The sequence below is a fragment of the Epinephelus fuscoguttatus genome, linkage group LG16 (assembly GCF_011397635.1).
Source record: "Epinephelus fuscoguttatus linkage group LG16, E.fuscoguttatus.final_Chr_v1".
NCBI classification, from domain to species: Eukaryota; Metazoa; Chordata; class Actinopteri; order Perciformes; family Serranidae; genus Epinephelus; species Epinephelus fuscoguttatus.
The window spans coordinates 27121514-27135765 of NC_064767.1; the positions used below are offsets into that span (position 1 = coordinate 27121514).

The following is a 14252-nucleotide window of genomic DNA, read 5'->3' on the forward strand; positions in this document are numbered from 1 at the left end:
TTTAGTCTAAGTAAGATGACATTTTCATATAAATAAACTTATGTTTTGCTGCTCTGCTGCTTATGGAATAAAATGCAGTCGTGACTGTAAACTGAACCCATTTCATTAAAGCTTTTTACATTTGCTGCTCTAAACACAGAATGTTAAGTAGGTCTTTCCTAAGGCAAATCCTGTACCGCACAGAAAGTAATGTGTTTTTCTCACAGCAGCAACAGTTTGGAATGAACAGAAGAAGAACTAGATAATGTGAGCAGCAGAGGTGGCTGCACAAACAGAAATCCAAACTTCATCGAAAGATAATCTATTGCAAAATGCATCAGCAATGTTTATTTGGCAGGAGCAATGAATGTTACAGATGCTGGCAAACTGAAACACCACATTGGTTATAGCTTAAATAACGTTGTGTATCATGTCGTTGTAAGGTAGCCTGGGAACCAGACAATCTGCGAGCTCGTGTTTTATTTGCTCTGGCAGATGCGTCTGGTCCTCCTCCCGTTCAAACAGATTTGCAGCCGACCTGGCCCGCTTCGAGCCAATCACAAAAGTTTATCTAAAACAGGGTGAGTTTGATATGATGACTGAAAACTTGTGGAGCCTTTGTGTGTTATGCTAAATCTGTGATGATGTCATTTTTGGCTCATTCACCCTCATGCCAGGGACACTACGGTGAGCATAAACCTAGCTTAGTAAAGAGGAGTGCCATTGAGCAGTTTTGAAAACAAAGATGGCTGCATCTGCATCACGCTTTAGTGATTTGCAGTCGCTCAGTGCTACATCATGTTTTGTTGCTCTGACTCATAATAGGTCTAACCAGTTCACAGGCATTTTGGTCTACAGCCATTGATAACGCCCGTTGGAATTAAAAAATAAACAAAGAGATTCCAGACCTGCCAGGCTGGTTGTGAGACATGAAAGAGTTACTGGACTCACTGTTGTGCTTGAACACGCGGATGGTCGCTCCTGACAGTCTGGCCCCTAAGATGAGAGATGTGTGATTGAGCTCATCGCTCAGTATCAAACAACCCTGAAAATCAGCAGAGAGAAAAGATTTAATTAAATTTCAATTCCAGTTTAACAACTGAATCACATGTTCCTGCAATCTGGAAATTAAAATTTCTTACAAACTCCATAAAATTCCTGTATGTATAGTACATTACACTGGTTGTAATCTTTCATTATTGATAAGATGATAATATTTGCAAAGACAGTGTATAATGTTGTTTCACATTTAATGATCTATACTTAGAGACAGGGCCAATTAGATTCTCTCTTGCGCACAGGAGAAAGCTTGTAAACACTATCATCAGTATAATGTACATGGATGAAAATCAGTGTAGCTGTGTGTGCTGCGTAACTCTACTCTTGTGTCTGTTTTCTGAGAGGCTGCTTGTTTTTCTGCGTACTTCATGTTTTTGTACTTTGTCCTTGTAGAACGTTCTGTACAATATTTGTTGCTCTAAAAGGATCCACCTGTCCAATTACAAGTCTGCCCACTATTCTCCTCTTGCCCATCCATGCCTCAATCATAATCCTCTATGTGTAGGTCCTCTGTGTATGATAATAGCTGTATGTACTGCACATATTCAGAAATTCTTTCATGTCTGATGAAGTTTCAACTAACAGACACATCACATTTTTCATAATGGAGAGTATGCCATAAAAATCAGCATGCAAATTAATTCAGCTGTTCTAGGAAATTCTCTCCACAACATTAGCATATTTAACACTGAAGCTCTAAGCATTTGACTGCATTAGTTTGAGTGAACTCTTGTAGAGGGTATGTTGACACCGTCTCAGTGACAGATACCCTCGGTTTGGCCTGGGGTCCAGCTGGCCTGGTCCCTGGTCTACCAGCAGCTGTCACTCTAATGTAGCCCTGCCTGCACAGCGAGGCCTGTCCTGGCACAGCCTGTCCCTGTAGGATAGAGTTGGCAGTGTGGGTTGACCCCCCAGCCCCTGCAGGGTTACTGTTGGGGGCTGCAGCCTAAGGGGCTGCTACACCTCTTGAGCTGCATAAACGACCCCGTTCTCATCACTTAAAGAGTCAACCTCCCCTTCCCCTGTCCAGTCCAATCACAGATATTCATGCTGTGTGTTGCCCCTGGTAACCCGTGGCTGTCTGTGTGAGCCAGGCTGGTGTGCCGCCAGGCCAGAGTATGGGTAATCATACCCTCGAGTTGTGCTCTTAACAAAACCTGCCCTTCCTTGTCTATGTGACTGAAAGCAGCTATGTATGCCCAGAGCCTCATCCTTGCGGCTACTGTAATGTTTAATTATGATTTTAATTAATGGGGGTGGGTCGGGAGTGTCGCAGCTGAGTTTAGTTGACTGTTATTCATTAATTTAGGCCATATGCGAGAAAGGAACAAAAGCTAGGCTAATTAGATTAATTTCTGCTGCGCTGTAAAAATGATACCCATGTATAGCAGGATTTCCTACAATCAGTGTGTGGCATTAATGGTGTAAAATCACAAACCTTGCCAACAAGTGCTGGAATGTTCATCGAGTTGGTGGCGAAACCCATCCCAAACGTCATGGAAGATTCTACTCCGAGAAAATTGGCCACAAGTTGCTCCAGCTCTTCATGAATGCTCAGGTTACCTACAAGATAGAAATCACAAAAAAGATGTCTCACTCTGACGAGATCACTGTACTTGTTTGTTAATCATGTCTTTGGGTTTTCTAGTTTTTATCATCCAATCGCAAACTTTGACAGACTTGAGTGCCTCCTGATAAAAAGCAAGACACCCTTACGCAACAGCCTGGACTAACTGCACACGCAGCACCAGCCCCAAACACTCTAGGCATTTGAAGAGATTTATAAAGATTCAAGATGTGGTGTATTTGTAATCTACTTCAACTACCCCCCTTTCTCATCCCAGGTGATATCGAGGCGAGCCGTGCAAAGTCTAAAATGGTTGTGCAGCACATTTTGGGACTGAGGCAGTTTGTTATAACCCAATGTGACAGGTGGGGGACCAGAATTCATTTAGAAAATTGATCAGATTGTAATCTGTTGCCTGACATGGTGTTTTTCTATTTTGTGCAATAAAAGTGGGATTTTCGGGCATCTCTGGGGTGCTTTCATTACTGCCCTTGTGGTCAGCTGATAAAAAAAAGAATTGCTGTTATAATTGTGAGCTACAGGGAGAGAGGAGGCAGTGAAAGGTTCATATATACTGTATTTTATTGCTGCTGGCTGTGGGCAATGTTATATATGGCTGAAATACAGTACAACATATAGGTTCAGTAAATTTGAACCCACTGTATGCTCACTATAGAGTTACTATAGTAGTTACTAGTTATACTACAGAGTTAAATATTACTCTATAGTACTATAGTACTTTCATAACTGTTGATAAGTGTTTTGATGGTAAATTATATAACCACTGTAAAGATAAAACTGCCACCATCACAACAGAAGCACAGTAAATCTGTCAGTAAAAAGACGTCTTTAAATATTTGTAGGTCTTTGAAATACTATAATATTAAACAAGTTACCAGTGAATATAATAATCTGGCCTGGTTTTGAGATATGTAATTCCATTGAGGCAATTCTTAAGAAAATAGTGAATTGATTTAACATATATGGGATATTAATCATTGTAGTCATAATCAATAAAAAACAGTAACCACATAAGCAAGCATCAGAAAGTTCAAACAGACTGAATGGTTGAGGAAGGACAGGAAAATGGAGTGATGTGTATAAAACTATAACACAGCGAAGCAGCTCTGCCTTTATGGTGATCCCAGTCAAATCGATTCATACATTTCCTCAACCACTCAGGCTCACAATCCCTGCTGGCATGTGCAGCATTTTTGATCAGACTGCATCGGCATTCACTCTCTGTATAGAACGTTTTACTCAGCTGTGGCTTCATAGAGATGCCCTGCCTCCTTATTGATATGCTAACCTCATAAGGCTGCCCGCGGTCTGGATACTCTTCAGGTAAGAGAGGGTGGAGGGTCCTTATTAGATCCCACTCACTTTGCTGACTTGAGTCAGCTCTTGATTCACATGCATCTCATTAAGCATGGCCCCCTGTCCTCTGAATTACCAAGGTCACCATACTGCCATCACAATCATCAAAGCTTGTTGACTAACAAAAAAAAAAAAAAAGCTATATAACAACTGCCAAGGTTGGGGTGCATTATCGTGGAGAGACAATAAAGATTATGTTTGCAAATCTCTAAGCTAAATCCGTGTCTTTCATTGTAAACCTGTGATTGAGGTTTCTCTTCAAAGGCTTTACAACCAGACGAGAAAGAAATGCCAGGAAGAGTTAATAATTTCTATCACCAATCTCGACTGCAGTCTCAAGAGAAAGTACAACAATGGCTTAGTCTCATACACATGCACACAAAACAGCCTTACAGCTGTACATTAGTATATTAGTGTACATATAATGGTGAAATTCTTACTATTATGTGCATGGCAGCTGCACTTAGTATGTCTTGGTAATTTGTCATTCATTTGACTATATGACATCATTATCTAACACACTATATGTTAATGATTGTAGGAGAAGCAGGAACCGTGAGCTATCCATTAATACAAATCTATGAATGTTTGACATGGCGGTTTACTCACAGGGCGTGCTTTCAGAGCACTTTGTATCTACTTTAACACGTCTACCCAATAACAAAAATACCTCACACTGCGCTACATATACTGAAGGGGAATTGGGGAAGAATTATTTAGAATTTTTTAGTAACTTTTGAACTGAACTTGACATTGCGTAACAATCATCTCTAGAAGTTGACCCAAAAGCCTAAAACTGAACTGCAGTTTCTAAAAGAATTAAATATCAGATAACATAGAAGTGGAGATGAGATGAAACATTTGAAAAGAACCTTGCATCAAGAACATTTTCCCTTAAATCTTGAGAGGATGTTGAAGGCACAGACAAGAGTGGAGTGTGAAATATTCTTTAAATCATCATCATTTTAGTTTGAAATAAACTGAGAGCTGGTAAATTCAGTAGAAACACATCCTGCATAACACCAATACAAATCCCGACATGTGAACGAAAACACTGGTGATAGCGTCACTGCTACTACAGAGATACTTGGGTCTTTAATAATTGATGCTTAATAAGGTCTCTGGGGAGAAATGCTTGTTATTCCTTAACCCTCTCTGTGAGCCAGCTGAAACACGGATTACAAACCCAGGGAAAAACAGTCCCATTTTAAAAGAGAAATAAACATATAAATAAATCACACAGATGAATAATGGATGGTGCGGAGGAGTGTGTGTGTGCGCGCAAGGGGGGTACTTGCACTCTAACAAACCGACGTCTAAGGAACGATCACATGCCCTTTAATTCCTCCAGTTTTCTCTGTTCTTGTCAAACTGCTGATATCATGAAACACCACGCAGCCACTCAACCCACTCTGAGCTTGTATGTCAGCTCACCTTCTGCTAGCCTGCTCTCAGCAGATACACAGCACAGTGTCAAAAGTGTCATAAACTAAACCTCACTAACAGAGAAAAAAAGGAACTACTTTTCTTAAGTAAACTTTGCTAAGAGTGCCCTGTTTAGTGAGCTCCACAATGTTTACCCATTGTCAGGGTTTGACCAGCAAACACGCAGCTTTTGACAGCCGTCACATTTCACTGCTGCAACATAGCTGTGCCAGAACATGAGATCCTGGCACATGCAGGCACCTAAACACTATCAGAAGCTGGGTAAAAGTTCAGAGGATAAAATATCATTCAAAATTCCTCTGAAGCCACAGATCCCACTTTCTGATCCTTTCTGCTCCATCACTCTTCTCACTTATATTCCTTTTGCATCCTGCCTAATGTCCAGGGTGTTTCATAATGTTACATTCCACTATGATATAATTTCCCCCACCTCCCAGTGTGGACCAGTATGTAATGATCTCAGCTTATGCCCAAATGGTACATAATTCAACAAAGGTTGAATAATTCATATTACACTGCAGCCACTGGAAGATAATTAAACACGCGGGCAGTATAACTCATGAGAAAGATAATAAATCGTGGCATATGTGATGAGGGAGATGGAGTTTTATTTCCAGTTTGATACTCAACTTATAGTCAGTGTCATCAAGGTCTGCCGGAGACGTTAAAATAGATGCATATGTAAAAAATGAGAGGCACTGAAAGATGAAGTAAAAAACATTCCCTGCCATATGCTCTTTTAACTTGAATTATGAAGTGGACCTTTTTCACTCAAGACAAAATGAATACCCTTGTTGAAACTAACTTAAAGGGATAGTTCGCCCCCAAATCAACAATGCATATTTTCTTACATGCAGTGCTATTCATCAGTCTAGACTATTTTAGTGTGATTAGCGAAGGGTTGGAGATATCGGCTACAGAGATGTTTGCCTTCTCTGCAATATAATGGAGCTCGATAGCACTAAAGCCAAAAAACAAAACAAATGTGCCAGAGCCGCCTCTAGATTCTGAGGAGGCTGAGGTCGTCCAACATCTGCTGGACAATGGAGAGGATGTTTAATGAGTCTGTGCTATCCCGTTTGCTGTTGTTTGCTAGGGCAGCAGGTTGAGGGGAGCAGATGTCAACAGACTCAACAAACTCATCGGCAAGGCCAGAAACGTTGTGGGGGTGGAGCTGGACTTTCTGGTGGCAGTGTCAGACAGGAAGATGCTGTCTGAGTTATGGGTCATCTTGGACAGTGTCTACCACCCACTCAGTGATGTGCTGGTCAAGCACAGGAGTACATTCAGTGCCAGAATCCCCTAAGATGCACAGTAGAGTGCCACAGAGGGTCACTCCTGCCTGTAGCTGTCTTTTTTTTTAACTCCTCCCTCAGTGTGTCAAACACTCTTGGACTTAATTCAGCCATCAGCAGTTCTAATTCCATGATTTGTTTATTATATTTCAATATATATATTATACTGATTTAAAGGTACAATAAGTCTGTGCAACTGTACAGAGACTGATGCAGTAATTTAACTGGGCAATATTCTTTTCAGTATAATAATTTATTCTTACCAACAACACACTTGATGAGCATACAATGCACATATTGTTCATAGCATTTTTTATTCATATTTCTATTCATGTATATATTGTGTTGTACATTGTAGCATAATATAAATATTTTTTAAAAATTCCATACTGCTTTTATACATTGTAATATTGCATAATGCACATATTTGTACACACATTTCATACTTATCATATTATACATATTTTCAAATATTTTATATACTAGTGTCAAACATTGTAGCATGATGCAAATTCTTTTTATATTTTTTACATACATTTCTACTGTCCTATGATTCTCTATGCTATACATCAGAGCGACTGTAACGTTTTACAATTACCCTGGGGCTCAATAAAGTATTTCTGATTCTGCTAATCTACAGACCTTGTTGTGACTGGTTTCACATAGGAACTATTTTCTGTCTTACAAGCGACACCTGTCAATTGAATCGCCACAGAGGAGGAAGTATGCATCTACTGCTAGCTTACCTGGCACCACTGAGGTAGCTAACATTACAGCTCAGTGGAAGGGGACACCATTTATGATTACATTCTGCGCTGTCACAAGCATGAGCCTCTTATGCATGAGTAGATGCACGTCTCCTTCTGTGTGGTGACATGGTTGGCAGGTGTAGTTTGGTAAAAAGAAAATAGTTCCTACATGAAACTGCTCACAACAAGGTCTGTGGATTATCTTAAGTAACCAGGTCATGATTTCTGGAAAGAGACATTGCTGTTGAGTTTTTCAAATGTATTTTTTTGGCACTTTGAGCACCACAAGCCGAGTGCCACCTAGTTCCATTACATTGGAGAGAAGGCAGACATCTCTACGGCTGATATCTCTAACCCTTGGCAGCTCACACCAAAACAATCTAGACTGATTAAAAAGCACTACAGGTAAGAGGTGAGTATGTATGTTTTTGATTCTGTAGTGAACTGTAGCTTTAAGAAGACAAGTGCCACACATTGTTTTTAAATCTGTACCACTGCACACTGACCACAGACTCACCTATTTCCTGCCTTGTGCTGCAGACACTAACCCCATACTGGCGTGTCGTCTCTGCCACCGTTTTCAGGAAATCAGCATTGTTCTCAGCAAAACCGAGGTAGTTGTAAGAGCCCATGTTGATAACATTGGGTATGGTCCTCCCTGTAAACCTGCAAGCGTGTAAACATTAGGAATCACTTTCTGTTGCCTCCTACTTTTTTCTACTTACACACACACTCAGGGAATTAATTACATATTTAAAAAGTAATCAACATTCAATTAAAAAAATTGCTAATCATGAACTTGTTTCTTTGTCAGTGGAGTTCATTTCATGAGGAGCAATTATAGCGATGTTTACTGTATATAAGGTAAACAGCAGTGACTGCGTGTGTATCAGGATTCATTATTCCAATTTCCTTGGACATTATTTTTTGGGAATATAATCAAATATTCACAACTCATTATGCTGCCCTATAATATGTAAATAAACATGCAAATTGGGAAAAGATGGAAGGTGTGTAATAGCTTCTTGCAATAAGGCAAGCTGATGTAAGTTCACATGGTCTGTCAAGAGTGCACAGCCTCACTGTGCATTAGCATCAGAGTTTAAACAGTATTTTAGGAGAACTGCTCCATTTCATCAACTGGCCTACTTCCTCTGACTGCGCATGTAAACCTGCACACCACTACAAACCGTTCCTCATGCCTCTGTGATGGAAAATTATGGTATTTGACCTTTTTAACCTATAGTGTGTTCTGCATGTGTTGTTGTTTTGATGAAACTGAACTTCTCACCTAATGATATGTGTTACTGTGTTACTGCAGTGTTAGATACAGCAGAGGCTGAAAACTTTTTCTTTAAACTGTCCATTAAATAGTTGTTTTGCCACCTCTTTACCCTATCACCAAACTTAACCACTGAAGACAAGCTGACTGCTCCATTTCTACTTTTTCCAGTCAGGTTGAACCTCTTAAAACATGTAATCCACCCTGACTACCCCTCTTTCCTGATTCATAATGTCACATCCACTCCCTGTGGCTCTTATGTATTCCCTGACCCTGCTGAGCAACACAGAGCTGCCTCACTTGTGTCAAAGAATTTAGGACTGACATGTCCTCACTGATGACACATGGACTACATCTAAAATTAAATACTAACAAGCTTTTTAAGCATTGACATTTTAAACATTCTTGAGCTGAGCAGCATGTAGACCTATACTAGAAAATGTCTAGTATACTATATCACAGATGACTGGATGAGAGTACCTAAAGGTCCAGTTGTAGTCATTGGACACTCTCTCCATCAGGTCAAATACAGGTCCCGGCAGGCTGCATATGGGGCGGTTCCAGTTGTCTCGTACCCTCATGTACAAGTTTCGAGTGTAAAAATTCTCAAAATCTTGATAAAGAGGTATGAAAGCCTGAGAACAAAGAGAAGCATCATCAACAGCTTCACAGTAAGCCAGTGCCAGGGTGTCACAGAGTGGTGAAACAATACAACAAAGTAAGTTGACGTAAGGAAAACAAATCTCTTCGATGTTTCTATGTTGTACCATGTTGAAATTAAAATACATACTGTGCATTATTTGCTTTAGTTTTGTGACCCGACACATTCCCTTGCCCATCCTCTTAAAGCACTTTGCCCTGTAAATAGGGGCTCTTCATATCATTTATGTGAGATGCCCTAACTCTTGATGACCACACAGGTGTTTGTTATATTGTGTCTACCTTTGTACTTGCAGCAGGTGACTTCTGTACCTCATAAACATTCAAACCGCCTTCTCAGTTTTTACCTTGGTAGGAGATTCAGATCTACACTGCTGTGGTCTTTATGCTGCTTGTATGTTTTCACACACAGTGAACCCCTGACAATGCTACTTACCAAGATTATTTGAGCATTTGCCTTCATTAGCCCCCCCTCTGTATGTCTGATCCAATGACGCCACCATTACAGTCTCACCTTAACTTCACACTGCAAATGATTGTTGTCAAACACAAGGAGCAAACTGCCTGGTTATTCCTTGGAGACACTGCTTTATTGTCTCTGCCTATGGACACACTGCCTTATCAAAATAGTAACCAAACATGCTAACAGCATTTGTTTTTATAAGGTTACAGCATTTTTTTTAATATGAGCCACGCAAAACAAATCATTACTACTAACTTATCTAACAGTAAGTGTGGTTTTTAAGATTTAAGAAATCAAATCTATGGTAATACAATAGCTCTCATGTGGCAGTGTTGGGGCCTTATCTAGGATCTGAAGCACAGTAACGAAGAAAGAACTTGAATCCTCTGAGATTTAATTAGGTCTTCAACAGATATTCTCTGTGGTGTACCATCTCACCCATGGCAACATTATAGTGCAGAGGAACACGAAGGAAGGAGGCAGAGAGGGAGCTTAAGAGCAAAAATTGAAATAATTAGGGGGAAACAAAAAGTGTTGACACCCAAGGCGTGCATGCTCCCCTATTCAAACTGTCTGGGTGCATGTGTGTGTCTACAGTATGTGTATATGCCTGCAATTTGCCTATGTTTGTGCTGATTTTACGTACCTTCTGTTCCACTCTTTCCTGGGCAAGGTGGCACTTCTCTAAGCCCACGGCTCTGAGGAAATCTCTGAGGTAGCCAAACAGTGTGACAATGCCAAAGCCCAGGTATGTCAGGACAGCCACGTACATGGGGGCCTGTTCAAAGGACTCGTGCCTGTGCTGCCTGGAGGCGACACCAGTCCCTGGGCCATTTTTCTATACAACAAGAGGCCCACATAAGCTCTCTTACATTGCAGACAAGACAAGAGAGAACAATACCGTTTGAATAAAAGTGGCTCAGTTTCAAACAAAGGGATGGGAGAGGAGAAGGGGAGGGAGGTAGTGGCCTACTGCTGCACTTCCAGATGTCACTAACACATATTTTTCAGACTCTCCATTCCATCCATTATCTGTAACCACTTATCCTTTACAGCAGGGGTGTCAAACTCTGAAGAAACTGCCAAATGTTTTGCTAGTGCTTCAGCAATAATATGCCACCCATACTGTTTTAACACAGATTCCTTTGTACTGAAGCTGCTGGTTGATATTTTGCACAATGTTAAATATCTTTAACTAAGACCACAGTACATTTTTTTTTACTGGTAAGACTGGAAAAGCCTCTAAAGCAGCATTTTACACAAAGCAGGCTACTAACTAACTTGCTCCTGACACCTGGCAGCTCTTATTCTTCACAAATGCATCAATATTGCACGTGCAAAAAGTCAACCAGTAGGCTGGATTGGTGGATCAGCTCTGACATATGGGCCATATATGTTTGACACCCCTGCTTTACATGGCCACAGGGGGCTGGAGCCTATCCCAGCTGACGCTGGAGAAGAACTGTAAATACATCCTGGACAGGTCATCAGTCAATCACAAGACTGACACAAAGAGAAGAGACATACAACACATCACACTCACATTCACACCTATGTACAGTTTAGAGTCAACAATTAACTTAACCTGCATGTCTTTTAGGGCTGCCACGATTAGTCGACTAATCAATGACTAATCGACTATTAAAATAATCGGTGACTATTTTAGTAGTCGACTAATCGGTTTGAGTCATTTTTCATAGAAAAGTACTATAAAAGTACCCCAAAATACTCTTATTGCAGCTTCTTACGTTGAAATATTGGCAGCTTTACACACTCTCCTGTGACAGTGAACTAAAACCCTTCGGCGTGAGTAGGAAACAAGACATTAGATGAAGTAATTTTGGGGTTTGGGCGAGATAGACCAATATTTTTCAACATTTTAACACATTTTTCGATGAAATGATTAGTCGACTAATCGAAGAAATAATCGACAGATTAGTCGACAATGAAAATAATCGTTCATGGCAGCCCTAATGTCTTTAGACTGTAGGAGGAAAATAGAGAGACTGGGGAAAACCCATGCTGACTGTGGAAACATACAAACTCCACACAGAGGGGCTGCAGCCAGCTGAACCCTCATGCTGCAAGGTGACTAGGCTAACCACTGCACCACCACCATGACACCCACATATTATTCAAGGTCACGCCAAGTAAAAGCTGCTATATGGGATCATTTTTGCATTGCTCACATTTGAATAAAAATAAGATGATTTACAATAATGGATAATCTGAGTCTACGGTATAAACCAGCATAAATGACAGTACTGAAAAGCCGATTTGGACTCAAAGCGTCGTGCTTTTTCTAAATGTAATAAAGTCAAAATATGCTTAAGGAGAGTTAACAGAGAATACACTGCTTTGGAAAGCAGAAGTAGCTGCTTAAACCAGCATAAAAAAGATTTTACTGACAGCTGTTGAAACGATGCAACTTGCACAAATTTCAATAAAGATGGCAGCCAGAAGTGAGGCCTTATTTGGAACGACTCTAACAACAAAATTAATAAATACCTTTATACTTATGAAAATGTAAATATCATCAATATTGGCCTTGATAAAAGAAACCTGTATTGGTTGCAGTTTTGGTAACACAGTTGTTTGACACCATCTGCAGCACCAAGGAGATGTGTCACTTCCAGCTGCCATGTTTGTTTGGTTAAGCACTTGCAGCTTAGATAAACAAAATCGTTTTTTGTGTAACACAGGGAGTATATTATTTTTAATTATCTGTCCAGAAAAGAGGATTGTGGAAGCATCTTTAAACAGCGGTAAGTGTTGTTGAACAAGTGTAATTAACTAACTAAACTAGGGTTTGAAAAGTCACCAGTTAATGCTTCCTTTCACAAAAACTGATACCATGATGTTAATGGTCATATCAGACTTCAGGTAAATCCATTGCTTGAGTGTCGGGCATTAAAAGTATTCAAAAAACGTATAAATAAAAACTTAAGTTGTTGGACTAAGTGAAACCGTTACAAGTGGTGTTATGTTACATTGTTAAATTACAACCATAAAGTATGGGATTATACATAAAAAAAAATCTTAGCCTCAAAGCAGGTGACTTAATTTGCATAAACAAACATCTGCACCAAACTTCAGTAACCCAACTTTCATAATGAGGCAAAAGGTAACAAAAAGGCTTAAGTGTAAACAAACACAAATGTAAACGAAAGTACAAAGTGGCTTCACCTTCCTCACCTGTAAGACTGAGCCTGAAGGCAAAAGAAACCTGCTGTTGCAACAGGGAAGAGTTTCAGGGCGGGGTCGTTTGTTAATTTATAGCTGTTTGGTTTGCATTGTTCTTTTTGGAGGAACTAACCATTCTTTTATAATAAGAACGATAGCAGGCAGATCATGCAGTTAGTTTTTAATTATTTAAAATGTAAATAGCGTCATATAGAGCTTTGGGTTGCTTAAATATCACGTCACAACTATTGGTACCGTAAAAGACACAATGGCACAACTTTCTTTTACGCGCATATAGCCTGGGACGCTTTAAGTATAGCGGTGGTGTGATTTTGGTGGTTTATATGCAGCAGGTGAGCAGCCTCTATGGGTTACAAAGTTTGCCTACGTCACAGAGGTCGTATCAGGTAAAGAGCCCCGTAACTGTTGCTCAATTTCAAGACAGTCTCTGCAGGGAAATAGTAACAAATACCTGATTTTACGCAAGAAGCGTGAAACAGACGCATGAAATAATCTGGCGCACAAACGTGTTTGTGTGAGTAAATCCAGCCGCTGACAGACATACCTCTCTCCTGCTGTGATAGCCATTCTGGTTCAAATGTGGTTTTAAGTTGCCTTTACCCGCAGCCTTTGCCATATTCCTTGACGCGCAGCAGCGACTGTCTGTGTCCTCTGTTTGACTGTCAGGTAATATAACCACCGGTGAGCTTTACTTCACTTACAAAGGTGACTTCCTCCTTTTGTTGCTTCGGTTCAGCCTCCCATTGTGGCTGGGTTTGAACATCGCTATGCGTTGGCGAGTTCTTCAAAAAAAAAAGCCACACTTCAGTTATTGCACTGTTTCGATATCTGTTAATGTGTCAACTCTCTCTTCTCCTTTTTCAATTTATCCAATAACGACACTTGGAAACTTAGCACCTAGTTTGCATCTTAAACTAAGTGTTATCTTTGAATTTGCCAGTTTGTCTTGTTAAGGTATTCTAAGTAACTAAGTACATTTATTCAATCATGATACTTAAGCTTTGAGTATTTTACTTGAGTATTTCCATTTACTGTAATGCTACTTTGTACTTCATTTTAGAGCAAATTGCACTCTTTATATGCTACATAAACAACTTTAACTACTTGTTAATTCTGTGATTAAGATATTTTTGCAAACAAAACATCTTAGAAAATATGTGCTGTAGAACTA

The 14252-nt window shown here is 40.0% G+C and overlaps 1 protein-coding gene across 1 annotated transcript in view; it reads right to left on the reverse strand.

Moving 5' to 3' along the window:
• Positions 1-13853, reverse strand: part of sptlc3 (serine palmitoyltransferase, long chain base subunit 3) — a 30713-nt gene extending 16860 nt beyond the window's left edge. Inside the window, exons 1-6 of the mRNA XM_049600811.1 lie at positions 13626-13853; positions 10524-10715; positions 9235-9389; positions 7990-8138; positions 2477-2601; positions 931-1024 (exon numbers count right to left, since the gene is read on the reverse strand). Of these exons, the coding sequence (XP_049456768.1) occupies positions 931-1024; positions 2477-2601; positions 7990-8138; positions 9235-9389; positions 10524-10715; positions 13626-13697 (787 nt within the window). The 5' untranslated portion in view covers positions 13698-13853. The remainder of the gene's footprint in view (positions 1-930; positions 1025-2476; positions 2602-7989; positions 8139-9234; positions 9390-10523; positions 10716-13625) is intronic.
• Between the last annotated feature and the right edge of the window lie 399 nt (positions 13854-14252).